At 34.6% G+C, this 23,330-nt stretch overlaps 1 protein-coding gene across 1 annotated transcript in view; it reads right to left on the bottom strand.

The window, feature by feature from the left end:
* LOC106662286 overlaps positions 1 to 23,046 on the bottom strand; it is a 53,344-nt gene extending 30,298 nt beyond the window's left edge. Inside the window, exon 1 of the mRNA XM_024227552.1 lies at positions 22,996 to 23,046. Coding sequence (XP_024083320.1) covers positions 22,996 to 23,037 — 42 coding nt within the window. The 5' untranslated portion in view covers positions 23,038 to 23,046. The remainder of the gene's footprint in view (positions 1 to 22,995) is intronic.
* Positions 23,047 to 23,330: the final 284 nt, after the last annotated feature.

Raw genomic sequence — 23,330 nt, forward strand, 5'->3', positions numbered from 1 at the left:
TAACGAGAAGTTTTGTAAAACCAGGATTTGGCTTGTCATTGTTAAATGGCTTGGATGTAACTATTCTTAAACATATATGTGACTCTATTTTTGTAATCCTGATGCAACTTATTAACCAGAGTATCAAATGTAATAAATTTCCTGATTGCCTGAAAATTGCTATTATTAGCCCAATTCATAAAGGGGTGTGACCTAAATAATATTGAAAACTTACGACAAATCTCACTAATGCCTGTGTTTTCTAAAGCCTTGAAAAATGTAATGAAATCTAGAATATTTAAGCATTTTGAATCTAACAGTTTGTTTTCAGGCTCTCGATTCGGGTACAGACTTGGAAAGAACACTTCACAGGCCGTACTAAGCATTCACTAAGGGTAATTGTTCCATTGCAACTCTCATAGACTTAAGTAAGTCTTCGTATCTCATAGATTACTTTTAGAAATTTTTTTAGTAATGATACAATGAGTATAAGGTCTTATCTGGAAAATACAAGACAAGTGGTAAAGTATAATGGAAGGTTTTCATCGGAGTCTGGAGTAACAATCGGAGTGCCCCAGGGTTCCATTCTAGGCCCCATATTGTTCATAATTTTCACGAATGACCTTTACAATTACTTTCCTACAATTCACTTTACAGCGTACGCTGATGATTGCAGTTCCGAGTTGGATGTACCAAGTGAGATAGAGCAGAACGAAGAAAATAATGAGCTGAAATCCAATTTGGAAAAGTGGTTCATTGAGAATGGTCTATTTCTAAACAAAGACAATTCTAATTCAAGAAATAGTCTAGACAATCAACTGATAAAAAACTTGGGTGTAGTTATAGGTTCCCATCTCTTTTAGGATGCACACTGTCAATTTGTGGCCACTCTCTAAAGCACAAGTTCCTGTGTCGGCCCAGGGTCGGCATGGGCCAGCGGGTGCCTTATCAGAGGCACACGAGGGCCAGTGCACCAGATTCTGTCTGCATAGACGGGGGAGTGTGTATGGCCATCTGTACCACGGGGTAACAGAAATGTTCCAAATTCAGCCTGTTACAGTGGGAATGGATTCATGGTGACACCCCTGGCGGGAACTTAGAAAGAAGGCTGTCTTCTGCCTGTGACGTTCGTGAAACCGTTATACACCCGGCCTCATGGGATACGGCGAATCGGACGGAAGCGTATAGGCATTGAGGACGCGATAATTAAGCTGGATAGTCCCTCGAATGCGTGAGTAGTAGCGGACGGGAACGGGTAGTGAATCGGTTTCTCCTAGTCGAGTAGGCTTTGCATTGTTGTGCGTATGACCGGCGTGGTACCCTGGGGAAGCGAAGGATCGGACTACCTAGGCTGAGCCTATGGCGTCCCTCGAATGCGCATGGCTGGTTTAGGCTGAGCTCGGTAGGAGGCTTTTACCGTAGGCGGTGCTCGTCTAGGGGGTGGTTAGCAATTTCACTTTAAACAAAACCGCGGCCGGGGAGGATCCGGAAGTTTCTACGCTATGGGAAGCCCCTATACTCTGGGAGATACAGTCGCCTTCTCTATCTAGGGAATGCGCGGGAGACCAGGCTGATGTATTTCGGCTTAGGTAGCCCTTTGCGCGCGGCATATGACCCGATGCACAATGCGGGCCCAAACGCTCGGAATGGACAAGCGGAGAGCGAGGTTTTTTTTCCCATCCACCACCCCGCCGTACCTGAGGGAGACCCCTTACCGGCGGACCTCGGCCACTAGACTGACTTATTTTCTTGTATGGGGGAAAATGGAAGCATAACGCCTTCCTTATGCCTCGCTCTAAACGAGGGGCACGAGGAAGGTTAGGGGTATATATATTTTTCCTCTCTGTATTACTTAAATTGACCTAATCTAATAGGTCTCCCCTTTGCTGGTTACTCCTTTTCGCACAGTAATATCATACAATCATTAAATAAAATTACAAAATTAAAATTATAAAAACTATATAAAATTACAAAACAATATAAATATACTAATTTAAGCAATAAAGAACAATCACAGTTTTAGGTACTATGTAACAGTGTTAACTTATTTTTAAAGAAGTGACCAGCCCGGAATTATCTGTACTAAAGTTATACACTTAAATATATCACAGTTTAATCACAGGTTGTTTAGAAAGTTTTTTTTTCAGGTACTTGGTTTACTACCCGCTAGGATGCTCTGTGTAAGCTGTTTGAACACATGATACGTTTGCTCGCTTTTCACAAGTTCCTTCAATTCTGGAGGCCATATATTCTGAAAACTGTTTCGCAGGTCCTGACGCAGTTGTACAAAGCTTGGGCAGAAGAATAACTTGTGTCGTACGTCTTCACGAACATTGCATAACTGACAGTTTGGGGTATTAGCTCTCTTGAATTTGTAAGCATTTGTGTAGACCAAAAATCTGGTTGCACCCAACTCTGCTTTTTTCTTTCTTTAATGATGGGAAAGAAATCATAAGTAAGCCTGCCCTTGATACTACTTTCCCATCTGCTTTGCCAGGTGTCGGTTACCCATTCGTTCAGAAAAGTTTGGCGCTGGCTGTTGGGTGCATTTCTTAACCAATTCGCTTCATGTTCCTCTAAGCCGGGTAGTCCTGGTAGCAATCCCTTCTTCAGCTCTCTCTTTGCATTATGGACTTTTATCACCAAGTCAATAGGTGTTGCTATCATTAACACTTGGAGAGCGTGAGTGGAAGCTGTTCTGTATCCCTTCGATGTCCTCAGTAAAGCAATTCGCTGGGTTTGTTCTATTACCTGTTTGGTTTTACCTTGCAGTTTTTTCCCCCAGGATGCTGCTCCATACGTAGGGGATATATACGCTCTTATAGATTGTTGACAGTGCCTTTGAGCTGAACCTCCATGTTGATTTGGCTTTGGTTTGTCTTGACGGGGCTGAGCTGCCTCTACACCAATGCTGCGGCAGTAACACACTTCTGTCGTATGCGGTCAGCTCTCATCTTGAGAATCAAAACGTCCGATAAGGCCGAATAGGCTAGGTGCGGGCGCTAAAGATCCTCTAGTCTTATGACGACGAATATGCGGGAACGTAATGTCAATTTGTGGCATCTAAATTTAGCAAACAATTATTTTTACTGAGAAGACTCAAATGTAATATATCTCAAAGAGTTTTAATTAATTCGATTAGGTTTCGTGGACCGATTGGTGGTGAAAAATGGCAAAAAGGAGGGAAAATACAAAAGGTGAGGTTGAGATGGGAAGTTGTCCGAGTGGATCGAAGTCACGATAGCTCAAGTGGTGGAGCAGCGGCGTGTTTAGCCGAAGGTCGTGGGTTCGAATCCCGCTCGTGACACCGGCTTTTTTATCTCAACCAATACCTTACTTAAAGATTAATAAGTTTTATTAATGCTTATTTCTCTTGTTTCCAATCCAATTCCAATTGGTTCTGCGTATGCTTTATTGGTCTGGGGTCACTCTAGTCACAGCAAACTAATCTTCAAAAAACAACATAAATCTATAAGAATTTTAGGGAATTGAAAGTATAGGTAATGCTGCAGAGAAACTTTCACTAAATCTTAGATTATGACTTTGCCCAGCTTATCTTACAATGTATAATGTATTGTTACAAACAAAGTGAGAATAAAAAAATTCTTTACATAAAGACTATACGAGAAATTGTAATAAAATAGTCCCTGAACGGCTGAACCTTAAAAGATGTGAAAATTCTTGTAAATATTAGGCTATGAAATATTTTAATAATCTACCAGATGATATCAAACTGAAATTTGTTAATTGTTAATTGAATTGTTAATTGAAAAAAATTAAATTTAATTTTTAACTAATTTTAACTTTTTCACATCCTACATGTATTTGTAAAATTTAAACAATGTGTATAAATCCCCGGCCCTGAAGATGATCTCAATAAAGATCGGAACGTTGGCACGATAAAGAAAATGTTTTTCTAAAACGTACAACACACCAGACCGCATCTCACGACCTCCAAATAATCATTTTAAACTTAAAGTAACAAAATTCCTCGTTAATGCCTTTTATGACTTTGAGGAATTTTTTTCATGTATAAATAGCGGTTTAAAAATGAATTAATTTGTTAATTGCTCAAGAGAATTGCTCTTGACGAATATAATGAGAATACTTATATATTGTTTACTCAACACAATAAAACTTTTGTATTTTTGTATCTTTGTATTTTACATGATTGATAAATGCACAACTCTGAGGAAAGACAGCGAGGACAGGCGGTCCATATTCGACCGGAATGTTCCATTTCAATTTGTGGTGAGAGCGGAATTTTGACACTAGGGGTTCCATGATTCATTCAAGACCTTCAAGGGTGTTGCTGGCAAACCCCAGTTGGGCCTTCTAATCGTAGAAAGTCCGCATATCCGGTGGGGACAACTTCCTTCCGTCGTTTGCGCAATCGGATGTTTTAAATCGTAACGCTTGATTGGATATAATAAGAGGGACCAACGGGAACTAGGAAGAAGAGAATACAGGGCAATTATCGTATTGATTTTTTCGTCTTAAGGTTAGATAAAAATCGAAATTTTTCCTGGGCAGAAACCTTTGCTCCGTATCCGTGCAACGGCCTGATAGTTAATCATGATTGAAGGGGAAACGGCGTTTACAAGACCTTCAAATGTCGAAAGACCCTCGCTGCATTTTAATAACAATAATAACAACTGTTAGGAGCGGTTGTGTAGACAATCTTTCATTTTGCGAGATGTGTCATTAAATTAGGGTATGTCTCAATGACAAGGGTTTAATAACGTATAATACAAATAGGAGGTCATAGAACCGTGAGTTTTCCCGTGGCATGACTTCTAGTTAATTCGCGGTTTCCTTCTTTTCCTTACCCCTAACCAACAATTTTCTCAAATTTCTTCATATATTTTAATGATGATCCGTGGAAAAGGTAAAAGACCCCGACCAGCTGTGTTGACACTTTGTTAAAAGGTAGGCGGACTGAATGAGCTCAAGATTTAACAGAAGGTCTTACAATCCTTGTTTTATCTGAAATATTTTATAGGATTTTTAAAAATACTCTTTTCTGCTTTCTCCTACCGCTTCTTCTTTACATCACGCTGTGCATGAAAGAACTTTCGAAGTGAAAAGAAAATCAGGTATAAGATCTGAGTCCATTCAAGACAATGGTCTGTCAAAGTTCAGTCAGATAGTAATTAATTGCTTATGAAAAAATACTATTTTAATTTAACTAGATGGTAGGTTCGGAATGGACAGAAAATGGAAGACTGCATTTTGGTCTGCCCCAAATTACCTTTTAAAGTTAGTCTCTAACAATTATAGCAATTTTTAAGGATTGTATTATTAAGAAAGAGCGTGAGAGAAATGATAGGGTAAGGCAGAAGGCGAGTACATTTGAATTTGTAACTACTAGAAAGTTAAAAATATTATAGGGATAGCTGTAAGAAAATAAATATAAGTACACAGACCAAATTCAATTCAGAGGGTCAGATTATATAATACAATACTTTTTTCCACGCTCGACCCAATTGCGGTTTATTAAGAAGTTTAACTTGTGAGGATTTGTGAGAGAAAAAAGAGAGTATGAAAAACAATATATTTGCATTTTTGTAAATATTTCCATAATTCATAAGAGACAGACATATAGAAAAACAGTGGGTTTGTCTATCTGACTGTCTCCTCTTCCTCCTCCTCTCATTCTCTCTCTCTCATTTTATTGCTTTCTACTCCCTTTCTTTCTATTATTTGTATTTTCATCTTCTTTCATACTTACTCACTCTGTCTGACTCTCTCTCTCTCTCTCTCTCTCTCTCTCTCTGCTTTCTTCTCTCTTTCTTTCAATTCTTTGTAGCTTTATACTCCTCTAAACTTTTTCACTCTCTATCTCTTATTCTTCTTTCTTTCTATTCTTGTGTACCATCTTATTCTTCTTTAATACTTCTTCACTTTATCTGATTCTTTTTCAAACATTCTTCTCGTTTTCTTTTTATTCATTTCTCTCTCTCTCTTTCTCTCTCTCTCTCTCTCTCTCTCTCTCTCTCTCTCTCTCAGACAAACAGTATATGTTGTTTTTATTTTCTGCTGGGGCCACTCGTGGTTTCTAATACCTCACAGAACACCGTTTTGTTTTTTAAACTTTTATAATAAAAACTTCCTATTTTTCTTCTTGGCTATACTAGTAGGAAATCGATGTTTTTCTTATTTTTGTTGAGACTCACAGTGTCCCAATCTGTTTAAAAAATACTACCTTAAGGATAGGGCACTTTCAGAGGAATGAAATAGAGTAGGGACAATTTTACAATAGATCTATTAAATTGCAGTGAAAAAAGGGGGTTTCAACAAATGCATAGATTATTATTTTTTCTTTATATCAATTATTCTAGTGACCACTCTCTCTCTCTTTCTCTGTTCAGACGTCAACAGAAACATGTATGAAAGAACCTATCTTGAATTTTAAAATTGTTAATTATGTCAAATGTAATTTAGGCCTAGTTTGATTACGTTACTCACAAAATCATATTTCAAATTCACACGTTAAAAAAAATAAATAGTGAGATAATTTGTTGAGGACTGGGAGATTGTGTATCATCCTGGTCGGCTTATCCTAGGCTGGTTTGGCCTGTTAAACACGTAAAAAACGTAGGAAAGGAAAATAAACGTCCAAACAAAAAACGAGCTTAGGCGGATCAGAATGGTCAAAGATCAGCAAAAGACAAAGTTTCAATAGTAGAAAGGCATACAACGAAATTGTACTTATACATACTTATACGTCAAATTAAGGTTAATGCATTTTCCACGTCATTTCCAGAATAGATTTAGCAGTTAGTTCAGCAATTTTTCGTTTTAGCGTGCCCTGCCAATTATTTCTATTAGTTCGAAAGGAGGTCTCGTTAGAGTTTCATTCACAAACGTCTAATCTTCTATAAAAGTCGGAGCTGTACTCGAAAAAAAGAATTGTCTAGGGTCTTTCGCAACGTTTAAAGACATCACGATTGAAAAGTCCTCATTACATCAGATATTGAAAAAATTTCCCTATCGGTCACGATCCGATTTGATGGTTTTCCCATGAAAGGCCGGAAATTGGAACATTTTTGAACAAACTTCGTGTGAGATGTGGGCGAGTGCGAAACCAGAGGAGGTCGTCGCTAAAACGGATAACGAATTTTTCAGAAACATTTTGTTTTTAACAAAACAAATTATTTAATAAAAAATAAGTTAAGGATTTTTTTTAAAAACCAGATAACACTTTTTTTGTACGTTTGTAAATTAAATTGCCAGACTGCGAGGTGCCTGAACTGACCTATACAATATCTGGAAGGTCAAATTTTCAAACCTTAACAAACCGGTCCTTTACGCCCGGTTGAGTAAAGCAAAGATTTTTTTTTCAGTTTCTAAAATGAGGAAAACTGAGGAATAATACTTGTCCGGAATTCCTCATCAGCTGGACGGTGATCTAGTTTTGAATTAGTTATAAATTTGACGCAGGAGGAATTAACAGGATTATTAGGGAATCCCAAAGCCCCACGGGAGTACTTTTGCACAAAAAAAGCCATCTCACTTGCTTCTTTCTTAACTTTGATTGAAGTTAACATTTTTTTGTTCATTGTCTGCTAAGTCGTTGGATGTGGAGCAAAATAATCGACAGGTGGACTAGGACTATTTCAATATCTGCTCAAGTAAAAGGATCCGGAGAAGGGATTGATGGTTTCGTTTTTAATCAATATTCGACTGTTCCATTTACATTCATTACGAGAGAACTGTCGAAATCGTCTGCTCTACACAGGCCCTCGGATTTTTTTAAGTATAACACGGTTTATGCTCTATTGGGGGCAACTTGAAGGAAATTCGGGCAATGTCTCGATATGAATAGTTTTGCAAGTTTTGTCTCAACTAGGGTCAATTAAAGAAATTAAACCTGTTTCACGGTCTTCTGAAAATATTGAAATTTAAATGAATTTGTACGGTTGGGTTATTGCTAATTTTCTTGGCCGACTTTCTTACACGATATCTCTTTCCAAATCCCCTTAGCCGCATAAATTAACACTCAATTATAAACGTTTTGCTTACATTGAGGACATCTTATATAGAGCGATAAAAGGGAATTTGTAAATATAAATTTGGATTTCTCGTTATTATCTTGAAATCTCCATTAAAAGATTGCCTGGTATTAAAGGCGTGGAAATCTTTCAATGTCAAGGATGAATTTTTTTCTTCCCATGGAAATTTAATCGACTCGCTAACAATGGGCAACAATTGCAGGATTGCTGTTAAGGACGAAGTTTATTTTAAAATGGTTCTCTTTTTGACAAGCGTTCAAAATTTAAAGCCTATTTAATTACGCTAGAGAATAGAAAGAGGATAACTATAAACCAAACTATAAATATCTATATATCTAATCTTCGTCTTTTTTTAAGTAAAATTTTCTGCGGGCACAATTCACAAATTTTATATAAACCATCTAAGCTAGTTTTGCTTATCTTTGACTGTGTGTGGCACAAAGGTGTTCAAAATAATCCAATAACGTTTCCCTAGCTATTTGGTTCATTTTATCCCTAGTTACTTAAATAATACACATTTTTCGTTAATGTTTCTAATAATAAATATACCACATGTAATAGATAAGCGGGGGGTGCGTCAAGGTTCAGTTCTGGCCCCTCATTATTTAACATTTACTTATCATGAATAGAGCAAAATTACACTGGTAGTCAAAACACAATTTGATCTGTTTTTTATAAACTAACAAGCTTGCAAACTAAGATGAATTTTAATAATTCATTACAATTAATTAAGGTTTTCAGTTGAGATGAAAAAATGAAAAATGGCAAAAAGGAGGGAATATTCAAAAGGTGGGGTTGAGATAGGAAGTTGATGTCCGAGTGGATCGAGGTCACGATAGCTCATGTGGTAGAGCAGCGGCGTATCTAGCCGAAGATCGTGGGTTCGAATCTCGCTCGTGCCATTAACTTTTTTTCATCTCAACTAAAAACCTTAATTAATTGTAATGATTTAATTGGTGAAGCGGACCACGAAATTAGTGAATTTAATAATTCATTTGTGTAAGAATATAGAATAATTAACATGTACAAATATTAATATGATCATTAAAAAATCACAAAGAGAGCGAGATTAGGTTAGTAGATTTTATTCAAGCACAATCTGTGCTATGCTTTTTAACACACAAGCTTGCAAACTAAGACGATTTTTTATAACTAATTTGTGCAAGAATACAGAATAATTAACCTTTACGGAAATATCAATAAGATCATTAGGAAATCATGAACAGACCCAAATTATGCTACAAATCACACAATTTGTACTATTTTTTTTTAATGTCTTAAAATCTAAGATGATTTTTGTACACACCATTTGTGTCAAATGTCATGTACCAAATGTAAATATGAAAATAAGTCGAAGGTCCTCCAAGGTTTAGTTTTTAGTCCCACATTATTCAACAGTTACATATCGTGGACAGAACAAAATTACAGTAGTGGTTTTTATAAAAACCCAATTTATTTTAAACTAACTTTTGTTTTATTATAAACTACCTGGTTTGCAAGCTAGTCGATAGAATAGTGTAGAATATAGAATAATTAACCTGTACAAATATGATCAACATGAACATTAGGAAATCATGAACAGGGCAAATTTAAGTTAGTAGTAATTAACAAAACACAATTTCTGCCATTTTTTCTTAATCTTATTTTTTATAAGCTAACTGGCTTTCAAACTAGGACAACATATTAATATTTCATTTGTGTAGAATAAAGAATAATTAACCTGTACAAATATTAATATGATCATTAAAAAATAATAAAGAGAGCGAGATTACGTTAGTATTTTTTTTAAAGCACAATTTGTACTATAATTTTTAACACACTAGCTTGCAAACTAAAACAATTTTTAATAATTCATTTATGCAAGAATGCAGAATAATAAACCTTTACAAATATCAATGAGATCATTAGGAAATCATGAACAGACCCAAAATATGCTCGTAGTTTTATCACACAATTTGTACTATTTTTTTTTAACGGCTTAAAATCTAAAATGATTTTTGTACACGCCATTTCTGTCATATACCGAATGTAATAAATAAGTCGAAGGTCCCCTAAGGTTAGTTTTTAGCCCCACATTATTCAGCATTTACATATCGTGTACAGAACAAAATTACAATAGTGGTTTTTATAAAAACACAATTTATTCTCTTGTTTTATTATAAACTACCTAGTTAAGTCGATAGAATAATGTAGAATATAGAATAATTAACCTGTAAAAATATCATCAACATGATCATTAAGATATCGTGAACAGGGCAAATTTATTTTAGCACACAATTTCTGCCGTTTTTTTGTTAACGTTATTTTTTATAAGCTAACTGGCTTTCAAACTAGGATGACGTTTTAATATGTCATTTGTGTAGTATAAAGAATAACTAACCTGTACAAATATAATCGATTTATAAGAAAGCATAAACAACTGCCAAACGACGATGACCTTTTCATTAAAAATAGTACAATTTTATAAAATATCAAAATATGATTATTCAGAAATCGTGAGATGCGGTCTGGTGTGATGTAGGTTTCAGAAAAACATTTTCTTTATCGGCCAACGTTTCGATCTTTATTGAGATCATCTTCAGGGCCTGGGATTTACAAACATTGTTTACATTTAACAAATACATTTAGGATGTGGAAAAGTGAATTTATACAATACAAAACATATATATATATATATATATTTTTTTTTAAATATTCAATCAAAGTATTTCTACTCACTCAAAGTGTTTGTCTTCCTGTGTAATTGTGCCATTCTTGCGTGTCGTGTTGAGAGTGCCAGTGAGATTTTGCTGTTTTATGTTTATATACGTTGGATTTTGAAGGGGTGGGGAAGGAAGTCGGTATAGAAAAGAATTTTTGTATAAGGCTTAATCAACAAACAAACACCTGCTAACACGTACAAATGGTTCCTAAACCTAACCAAAACTAACATTCCTCCAGAAATCCAGAGTGTGTCCAACATTCCATTCCTTACAACAAAACAGATTTTCCAACAGCTAAATTAATTCGGATGTAGACTATGCAATCCAAAAATCCACAAAAACAGAGGAAGAAAAAGACATAACACGATCAAAATGTATTAACACAATAACAAATCTCTAACAAACACCTCACTACAAATCAACACAACATATTTCAACACACATATACCAAAACCAAAAATTTTCTCAAAAATAATCCTGACATACTCATTCTTTCTGCTGATAAGACCAAACAAACAGTAGCAAACAGCAAAGAGGAGTACAAGGAAAAAATTGACAGAATTATCACAGACACAAACACATACAGCATAATCAAATCAGACACTACTCCTTCTCTCATCGAACAGACAAACAAAATTCTCCAAGAAACACTTAAACGAAAAGAAATTGACATATACACCTACAAATCACTTCAAAACAACTCACCAACACCTCCGAAACTATATGGATATGTAAAAACACATAAACCCGAACACCCTCTAAGACCCATAATTTCATTTGTAAACTCACCCACTTATAACATGACAAAATACCTAACCAACATACTCAACAACATCACAGATAATACATATAATGTAAATGATTCATTTCATTTCATTAACAAAATTAATAATATCCACATCCCCTCACACTACTCTCTCATATCCTTAGATGTTTCATCATTGTTTAAATGTATTTGTTAAATGTAAACAATGTTTGTAAATCCCAGGCTCTGAAGATGATCTCAATAAAGATCGAAACGTTGGCACGATAAAGAAAATGTTTTTCTGAAACCTACATCACACCAGACCGCATCTCACGATTGCTGAATAATTATCGATTAACGGTCACTAATCCCCACACATATCAAAATATGATTAAATTTTTAGGTACAGAAATTGCGATCATTGTAAAATTCAAGCCTGAGAACCAAATCACGATGTTTTGACGATCAGTCAACTGATCCGCCTTTTTATGCTTTGTTGTAGACACGGTTCATCGGGTCAACGTCATCATCAGTGAAAGTCTATACCTTAAGATGCTTTACCGCTTTACTAAACTGTCTGTTTACCTCGCAAGTGACAATGTTCCAAAAGATGATTATTTATTCTTTTTAAAAATAGGTAATCGAAGAAGGAAACGATTTGTAAGTGTGATTCGTGTGGCTAGAAAGACGAAAAAATAACGGGATATCCGCATTTTACGAATATTTTTAGATAATGGCCCTTCTAAAAGTTAAACGTGAACCGACGATAAATTGAATTTCCTAGACGAAACATTTGTTTTATTTTCAACAGGAAATCTCTAAGAAATAGATAAACCTAACCATAAAAAACGCCTAAATTGCAACAACAATTCCGTATTCCGTTTTCGGCTGGCCATTTACAAAATGGGGCAAAGACGATTTGAAGAACACTATTAAGGCGAAAATTCGCTACTAAATTAATTTCGGCAAAATAAATTATTAAAATTTGTTGCAAATAATTTGCTGAGAGTCTGGTAACATATTTATAAAAATAACAGAGGATAATTATAGTTTTAATCTCGGGATGACAGACTTTCTATGCGTCCTTCGTCTACCAGATAAAGATTTTCCTTAAACCGGTACCACCTCTAATAATGCGCATACCATTATAGATTTAGAGGTTTTTGTTTACCAATGATTCACTTTTTTTCACGCAGAAAAGGAAAATTTTATTCATAGAAGGCAAATTATGGTCTTCCATTAATGAACATAGATGTATTGGGTATGTGGCTTAAAATCTATAATGATATATCAATAAATTGTACTCTTACTAATTCATTTTATCAACAATCTATTAAATTTTGATTTATCACCTTACCTTTGTCTGAACATTTTTGCAACTGATCACGATATTTATTATTTTTTTATCAATTAATCTGAATTCAAGAAAAATATCTTTTAAACTTGGCAAATTTACTGCATAATCACTAAAACAATAGAGTCACAAAAGCTACGTTTTATTTATTTAACAATTTTCCCTTGCTTCCGATGTTTCTTAGCTTAGAAACACATAGACAAATAAGCAAAAAGTTTTATAAATAAACACAATTAATATGGAGCTAATTAATGATATAACCTAAAAAAATTGTTTCAGTTGAAAATTCCTTAATATTGATGGAAAAAAGCCAAAACATTTTTGAACATTTCAACGTACGACTAAACAATACATAAAACTAAGACCGTAAAAATATTAAAAAAACTGTCAATAAAATCGAATCCTCTTGAATAAGACAGTCTGCGCAGTGGAGTTGTTATCTTTGTTCAATAAAAGACCACGCGGACGCCTTATCATCGACAGAATTTGATTATTGGGGAAAGTGCTAAGAAAGAATCTTTTGTGAATTAATTTTGTGAATTGGAAACTGAACTACCTACGAAGAGTCTCCCTGGGCAAAGGCACTTGAAGTATGTGGAACCTATTAGTCTGAGAACTGAAAAATCATATACATCTTTGGAGATAAAGTTTAAAATCAGTTACACAATAAGTATAAAAACTTAGATTCAGGTGATTTGGGATGTACAATGTGACTGAAACCGGACCTACTAATCAAGTTCCTTGATGAAATAGGACTCACCGGTGTGCTTTAGGCAGGGGACACAATAACTCTTAATGGGCGCAGTATATTACACCCCGACCAATACATCTACATCTACAGTTACAAGGGTAAAAACTGCTATTCTGGGCAAAGAAACCGTACGGCATTCGACCAAGTGCCAATAGATTTAAGACTGTAATGTTATAAAAATATATATCCAATCAAAGGCCATGTTGACATCTTTTCATCAACAGACGTTTACTATTTGAGTATTGTACAAGCCAAGATGAAGTACATGATGACATCGTTAAGAGAAAGCACCTGCCAAACTAATGATCACAGCTGAAGTACTTACGTAGTCACCCAGGACCGAAACACATGCAATAGGTGGATCTTTTTCTACTTGGAACTGGAGAATCGCGTACATACCAATTGGAATTGATTGTGTTATAATCCATTACTGCTTTGACTAGCAAATTAATAGAAATGATAAATGATGTAGTGAGTGTGGTGTTCAATCCTTTTTAAAAAGATAGTTCCTACTCACAGTAAGTTTTTTTGCAACGATCCGGATTTCGAGCCGTTTAGCTCATCATCAGGTTGAAGGACTTCTACAACCTGATGATGAGCTAAAAGGCTCGAAATCCGGATTGTTGCAAAAAACTTACTGTGGTAGGAACTATCTTTTTAAAAAGGATTTACCAATTGGAAATGTTGGAAATTAGCTGAAGAATAAGTAAAAAAAAAAACTGATATTAGCTAGTCAGCACGCTAACCGAATTTCATACAACCCACGAGTGCTAACATGTCTAAATGATACCAAGGATTTTGGACTGTAATAACGAATGAAGATTCTATGTCAAAATTGAAGCTGTGTGCCCTCCTGAGTTGCCGCACTGATGGCATCTACGTACAACAGATTGTCACAAGAGGCAATGGTCAATCACCTTGATATCAACAAAAGCTGAGTAGGTTCATGGGTTCGACCAAGCCATGATGTTTGGCATCTTTTTGAGCTTGATATCTATTGCTAGGTGTCTGCCAGTGACTGCACAACAGTTCCCACGTGGTTACCGAATACTTCTGGACAGTGTATGGTTTTTTTGGCTGTTCCTACATAGTTGCTCTCTCACGAATAAATGTATAAATTAAATTGCGTCTATTAAAAAAAAAAAATTATACCGGGGTTCATATATAAGCCTGTTATATGCATGTCTGCCGATGAAACCGTAATAATCATTAGGAAATTAAAAGGCATTGACAAGTTAAAATTTAGCTCGCGTAGTCGTTGACGCGACGGCGATTACAAGATTAAGTAATTGACAGGATATACATAATGGGCTCTTTAGTCGGTGAACACCGTGGGCAGGAGAACATCAAGAGGCGCGCAACGAATTAAGAATGAAAACACATGTCAAATCGGACGATATGACCTCATAGAACTGGAAATAATCCGATCTTTCTAATTGAAAACACTCGAAGGGTAAAACATTATGCGCTGTCGATTTCTTTACTTGCACGTTTGAAAATCTCGAACAATATGCAAATTCAGTCGTTTTTGAGTATAGTTCCCACAGAAGATTTCAATGTAAATTGCATGTAATTCTATTTCATTTCATCGGCGTATGTACTTACGATTACGAATTCATACGATTTGAAAACACACACACACACACACACACACACACACACACAGGAGCCTAGGAGCATCTTAACAATTTGTTTATGAAAAGACCAAATTGACTACGACTGAATGAAATTAAGATTTTTCTCTCTGTTCAATGTTCTATTTAAGCATGTTTCAAGAGAAAGTGGCTATAGATTGCACGTTTGTCATAACAGTACATCACTCTACAAAAGTATTACTTTCACAATAGAAAGAGAAAATAGTGTTTCACAATAACAATTGCAAGAAGATTTGCATGTAAGATTTCATGCTTAAAGTAATAAAGAAAAAACAACCGTAGGAACAGCAGACGATAAAATACAATTTTTCTATTTAATCAGCTAAATTTTTTTATCTGTTTGAAATATTTTTATCCGCAACCATCTAACCAAGGCAAATCAATGAAAATTCATTTCAAGACCCTAATCTACAAGGAAAAAAATCATGCACAAATATCAAAGAAACAAGTCATTGTAAAAAAAATCATTAAACTTAAATTATGTATTTTTATAAGGGAGTAAATAAACCAATTTAGGTTTTAATAAGTAAACTAATTTTCACTGATTTCAGACGGTTTTAGGTGAGACTGAACCACAAACTTTATCTATAAAAAAGAGTCATTATGATCTAGACTTCTAAATATAATATACTTTAACAATGGGTCAAGGAACAATTGTTTTGTAACGTTTTTTTTGGCGAGTCATATAGCAATTTCATAACAACCCCCTTTATAATTTCTAAATTCAAAATGGAACAATTTCAGAACAAAAGTAACATAATATTGCCTAATTAGTATTTCTATAAGAGTAAACCACAAAGGTATAAACTTTTTTTTTAAACAATTTATTATTGTATTTTTTTTGCCTTGGTTTTCACCATTAGCGCAAAGACCACACCTCCACCCGGGAAGAAGAGAGCCCCAGCCCGCCCACCGGGGAAAAATGCGGCACCAGGGGACTCCACCTCAAATTCCAATTTGACGTGCGTCCGATCTCCTGGTGGGATATTGTATTTCAACTAGGAGATTATATAAGCCCTGAGGTGCCGGTGTTTTTGGAAAAAAAAACATTTGTAAGTATAATGGGTTCGAATTCAGGGTCGATGCGATTCGAACCCGGGACCTGTGCGTTACAGAGATGAGTCACCGTGTCTTAACCGTTGCGGCCACGGACGCCCCAAACTTAAAAAAAATGTAATGTTCTAGCCTATACATATCAAAATACATATTACAAATATGAAGTTATGTGGTTTATGTTTTTTCTCTCGCGTCACAACACTGACACCAGCACTGCACCGGAGGACACAGGTTAATAGAAACCAGCCAACGGTGGCGAATTAACAAGAGGTCTCGTGACTGGTCGTAGGAGACGAGGTGAATTTTCAGGATGGAAAAATATAGATAATGCTTGTAGGGTTAGGATGGATCGAAAGCTTGGTGTGGAACTTTGGCACGCGGGATCAGATTAATTCGTTGACATGTTGACAAAAGGAATGTTGGATAGTAAGGTTGGTGACGTAATAAATAGCTTTACAATTTGAAAGAGGACTTTTGATTGGAAGGATTGGATACTCTGGATATTGGATGGCTTGGCGGAACCCCACAGATCCACTCTGTATAGCCATGTACAAAGTTTGTAAGACATTTCGGTCCAAAGGTGTTCGTAGTTGTCCTTTACCTTCTCTATCCTTCCTTACTCTTTTCTTTTCCTTCCCCCCTCTGATTTGGCACAGGCGTCTTGGGTTACTGAACCAGCACCCCTTAGGAAACGGGTGCATCGGTAGGGGGCTCGTCTGAACCCCTGGGCGGGCGATCGGTCCCACCTTAAAAATAATACTGAATCACGGGAGTCGAGTATCCAAGCGACTCTACTAGTAAGTTAGATTCGTGGGGTAGTGGTTTGCAAACAAATTTTACCTTAGCTGGAGGGTACCGGCCAACCTGAGCCGGAGGTAGAGTGCCTTCTATATCTCTCTGGGGATGGTGAAAGGCACGGTTGAAAGGCTGTGCCAGACCAAACTGCCTTTTTCGAGGCATATGTATGGATGTGCTCTTTCCAGGACACTTCTGAACTTGGTTAGCATTGCACCACCTCGCTAGCCAAGGAATGCAACAAGTCCATGCATGGAAGATCTTCCATCCTACATCTTCTAGGTATAGTCTGATTGGAAGTCGGTAGCTCCTTGTTATCAATGTACAGTTGAAAGCTTGATTCTTTTTTCTATGTAAATTACTTGTTGCAGTTTTCCTCGTTCAGTTTTGTCCTCCACTTTTGCACTAGTCTTTGACACACCACACCTTGGCTGGTAAAGTTGCTTGGATAGGATTCGGGTTAAAAAACAGAATTGCACTGAAACGAAAGTGTTGACATGTAAGGAAAAGAAATGCTTCCTTGCGGGACGCCGGCTTGTACTGGTCTGATATCTGTGTACTCGTTGCCGCTCCTACTCTGTAGAAGCTGCCAGTTCCAGGATATCCCAGGATAAGGTAATAAGGGGTAAGGTTTAAGTTGAAAAAGGAAGCCTGGGTGCCAGACCCTATCAAAAAAACAATTTATAGATACACATCAATTAAAAATCGTTTAATGTTTGATTGATTTCGCTTTTGACCAGTTCAGCGAGACTAGGTGGACCAGGATAGTCTGTCAAACTGATAGGTTGTACTGAAACCACAGTTTTAGACTTATTTTAAGTTATTTAACGTGAAATACCTAATAGTCAATTATTTTGTTGTATTAAACAATGCCAATGATTAACAATTTATTTGATAGAATTATGTTACAAAGCTTTGAAGAGTTCTGCTGTGAGTGAGGACGTGTTTGTCCGAAGCATAAAGCGAGACTAGGCGGACCAGGACTGACAATGAAAGTAACAGGATCAAAATATAAACCCTATTCATCGAACTTTTAGCAAATTAAAACATCTATTTTTTATGAACTTTTACCTTTCGCATGGAACTTTTACAAATTGAACGGATGTAATTCGTATCCATTATCGTAGGATTATCCACTTCCTTCCACACAACAAATTTAACAGGAGTGACACACGAGAGAATAGAATAAATTGTTTTTCCACTGTGCCCACTCGTTTAAAATAAATTAAATTTATGTCTATTTATTAAACAATTTGTCATCGGGATCTCGGATAAGGCTAACGGCTATTTTGTCGACCTCATGATCAGGTTTGTTCGGGATAAAGGCATTAAGTGTAACATTGAGCGATTTTTTTTCACATTGTCAAAAGTAAAAACAAAAGATCAATACAAAGCTACGGGATTTTTGATTTTTCTTGTCGCATTTTTGAACGGCTAATCCAGAGATTAGTTATAAAAATTGCTTTGCCGAATTGATCAATCTGTGGGGGGACGGACTGAACCTAGGCCATTTCTGACGGCCTTGGCAATGAATTTGAAACCTTAGCCGTGCGGATATGAGCTGTTCTATTAATTCGAGTAAAATGATTTTTCTTTAAAATACTTAAAATTTATGTGCAGTATACTTTGATCCATTAAAATAAAAATATTTTATAACTTTCATGTACAGACAAAGAAAACTTTTGCTAATAAATTTACAAGAGGTATCCAACTTTCATAGGAATAGCTTTGTCAAAAGTTGTCTTTATAGAATTATCCATTTGGTTACAACACTGCACTTTAAATAATTATATATTGACCAGGCACATACGGCAACCAATCATAAAAGAAAACAAACTTACAATCAAACCTTATTCACTTGTGTTTTAGTGATGCGATTCGCATATATCCACGGACCTTGGCTTACTTTCTTAGAAGTAGATGTCTCACTACAATACAATACCTGTACGGTTCGATTCCATGGGAAGAAAAACAAAGGGGGGAAATTTCGACCAACGCGTGACCAGCATGACGATCGGTGGATCTTTGACGCCGATCTTTTTTGCAATGAACCCATCAGGATTTGCGTGCATCCTTTTCTATCTTCTAAGCATTCCAAATTACATCACCCGGCATAGTTAATGGTATATATAAAAACGTCAAAGGAAAACATGAACACACATACAAAAAAACCTTTCCTTAGAAAATCCAGATAAATGGAAGTATACCCAGAGAAAATCCCACGATTTTGGATTAAAAAACTTCGTAAGGTTGTCCAACTTCCTATTTTTACGTATTTTTCTTTTGGCTTGTCGCTCCTGTAGATATTTCTTGCTTTTTTTTTTGTTGGATACGGATGAGAGTCTGGAGCTTTTTCAGCAGGAAACACGTAAAAAATAAAAAGTTGGAAAAGCTTACGCTTTTTTCTAAAATCCAGATTCTCATCCATATCCAACAAAAAGAAAAGCAAGAAATAACTACAGGAGTGACAAGCCAAAAGAAAAATACATAAAAAATAAAAAGTTGGAAAGGCTTAAGAAGTTTTTATATTCCAAAACGTGGGATTTTCTCTGGGTGTATTTCCATTTATCTGGATCTTGTGCAAGAAATATCCCACGATTTTGTTAAATTGTAATATTCAAATTTTATAGTACTTTCGGTCAAAATAATTTTTTTCGATCATTCTAAAATCTCTCTTCTGCATATTAACAGTTATAATATTTAATAAATTAATAATAATTCAATAATTACATATAAATGTACAAGTGCTCGTGGTTAGTTCTCCTGCCTACTAGTAAAAATAGTAAAATAATTTAACAGGGGGGCTTAACATCCAACTGCCTATTTAAAATTTAAAATAGTTTTTACATACTCTTCTCCATTAAAATTCCTTGGGCTTGGAAGATTCGAACCCTGAACCTCTAGCGTGGCAAATACGAGTCGGACACCCTAACACTTGGCCACCAAAAACAAGACTAAAAACAAATTGCTTACGATTGTAATAGTTAATTTTTTTTTTAAATGTGATAAATAGAGTTTAACTGAAATATATCCAACAACGGATGAAATAATAAATTTATATTCTGATGTTTGGCTAAAATTTTGTATATAATTTTTTTTATACTTTATTTTTTCTTTAATTAACGATGCCATAAGGGAATTGACCGGCTTTTAGGTTTTAATAGATATTTCCCTCGAAGATCCACCGAAGAATATGGCAGAAACACGGCGAAGACAGGCGGATCAGACTACAAGTTCCTCACCCCGCAAAACTCAACTAAAATCTCAAGTGCTACTTATTAACTTAACTACGACGTAGTAATTCGGACTTTAAATTAAACATTTGACATAAATACTGTACAATACACATAAAATAAAATTCCTAATACAACGTAGACTAATGAAATATACTTACATATAGATAGATGTATGGGTGAATAAACGTTTAAAAAATGATAAATTATGAAAAATATACATTGACACATTTTTTTACCCGATGTTATTAATTATCTTCCACCTTGTCTTGGGAGAGATATCGCACACTGAACCGTGGTAAATCTCATTTTAATGAAAATTCCGAATTCCCCACCTTTTAACTTGGCTCTTTAAAATTGACTTCTAAGCGTTATATCATATAATTATGGAAATGTACGTAATCAAACAAAGATTGTTGTGGACCGACATGAAAAATAGGACGCTCTCATTTTCTGCATAATACTATATTAAAAGAAATCAATGACACCCATAAACCTTTCTCATTACATCCCACTTCCAACTATTATTATTATTATTTACCGTATGTATTGTGCAATTATTCGCTATAAATGAAATAAAGCAAACTATAAAAATTTATATTTTTAAATTCGAAATTTGGTAAATTATTCAAATTTTTATATCTACTCCTTTTATTTGTTTCAGTAAACGAAGAATTTATTTGGGTTCGGTATTAATTCTTGGCAATTAATGATTTAAACGGGGGAAAACATTAGCCATTTTTCTTCGCATGGCGCATTTACTTCTGTTAATTAATTACATAAATAAAGACAAAGAAAAAATTAAATTTTAATGAAGAATATTTGGAAACTACCTTGATATATGTAGATTGATAATTAAACTTTTAAAACTAAAAAGTCTGCGAACGATCGATTTTTTTTAAATTTATTTAAGCAATTATATTCTTATAGATATTGTTTTTTTTTAAAAAGGAGCATTTTCTAGCAATTTGTTTTAATTTTGTGAGTTCAAGCTAGCAGGTTGCAAGGATTTTTTTAAAAAACTTTCCAAAAAGTTGTGTACATATAGAAAAATAGTTTTTAGATATTAAAATTAAAAAAGTAGTATTAAAAAAAATAATAAAAGTAATAAACATATTTATATAGTTTTTAGAGAGAAAATAAAAAAAATACTAATAATCAATTAATAGGATGTTTGAAAACTGCCTTCAATCATATAGATTGACGATTAAATTTTAAATATAGGAAGATTGAGAACGATCGATTTCTCAAAAATTTTATACGCCTAAATATCTTTTTAAAAGAATGATTTTCGAGCTTTGTGTTTTAATTTTGTGTGTTTAAGCTAGTAGATTGCTGGGATTATTGTTGAAATTTGCCTAAAAATTTGTGCACACGTGTGAAATGGTTTATTTGTTTTGAAAAGAAATAATAAGTATTTAAAGGAAATAAACATATTTATATAATAACAAAATTGTAAATAGGAAATAAAACATTAGATAAAAATGTTTGGAAACAGCCAGAAATTAAGTAGATCGATAGGTAATTTTAAATTTTGAATATAGGAAGTTTGAGAATGATGGATTTCTCAAAAATTTTATATGCAATTATAGGCTAAAATAGTTTTTTAAATGATGACTTTCAAACTTTTTATTTTGATTTTGTATATTATGATAGTACATTGAAGGTATTATTATTTAAATCTGTCCAAAAGGTTATACATATCTGAGAAACAGTTTACCAAATTTGAAAATTTAAAAAAAAATGTATGTAGAATGATTTATATAAAAATTTTGCATATAGGAAATAAAATATTTGAGAAGGGTGTTTGAAAACTGCCTTGAATCATGCATGTCGAAAATTAAATAATAAATATTAAAGGAATCTGAGAACGATCGATTTCTCAAAATTTTTATATGCAATTATTGGATAAAATAGTTTTTTTGAAGGATGACTTTTGAGCTTTTTGTTTTGATTTTGTGTATTATGCTAGTATATTGCAGGGATTATTATTAAAATCTGCCCCGACGGTTATATATACATGAGAAATAGTTCCCCCGATTTGAAATTTAAAAAAAAATGTATGTAGAATGATTTATATAAAAATTTTTCATATAGGAAATAAAATATTTGAGAAGGGTGTTTGGAAACTGCCTTGAATCATGTAGGTTGAAAATGAAATTTTAAATATAGGTCGTCTGAGAACGATCGATTTATCAACAATTTTTATAAGCAATTATAAGCTACAATAGTTTTAAAAAGGATAATTTTTCGAGCTATTTGTTTCAATTGTGTAAGTTTAAGCAAATAAATTGCATGGATTATTGTTAAAATCTGGCCAGTATATGTAATGGAAAAAATTTGTCAGATTTGAAAATATAAAAAAATATGTATCGGTAATAAATTGATACATACAAAGATTTTATCAAGAGGAAATCAAATATTAGATAGGGATCTTAATCAATCTTATATACTTAAATTTAAAATCCTAGGAAATTTAATAAACAATCCATTTTCCAAATAACGCTTTTTATAAGGCGATAAAGTAAAGTTAATATATGCTATAGTATTTTTTTTAAAAAATGTATGTAAATTATTTTTCAAATTTGTCCAAAATGTTTGGAAATAATTTAATCACAGTCGAGAAAACATGTGTCAGACCTCTTGGTGATTGACTTGCAATGTCTACATATATTGAGTAAAATATTGTTCAAGAAACGATTTGACTCACTGTGTACAGCTTGGTGCATGTTTGCTGGAGTGGCAGAAACATAACTGAGACTGGCACTGGCATGAGTCTGTTTCACGGGGAGAGACTCCCTCTCGGCCGGGCCCCACCACCATGGGTTTCCGGCAACATTTCCGCCGCGAAGGCCGGTCCCCACGTGGTCGTAAGGGCTAAACAAGCGTTTCTATAGCAACACTGATACACGCAGTATGCTGAAATATGTTCGAAAAGTTTGATTGGAAATGGATGGAAGATGCTCAAGAAGGTTGATGGGTATCTTCCAGAAAAATTGGCTAACTCCTGTTTTCACATTATTCACATTGAAAACTAATTACATA

This window comes from Cimex lectularius, unplaced genomic scaffold (genome assembly GCF_000648675.2).
Source record: "Cimex lectularius strain Harlan isolate CLEC.00 unplaced genomic scaffold, Clec_2.1 scaffold106, whole genome shotgun sequence".
NCBI classification, from domain to species: Eukaryota; Metazoa; Arthropoda; class Insecta; order Hemiptera; family Cimicidae; genus Cimex; species Cimex lectularius.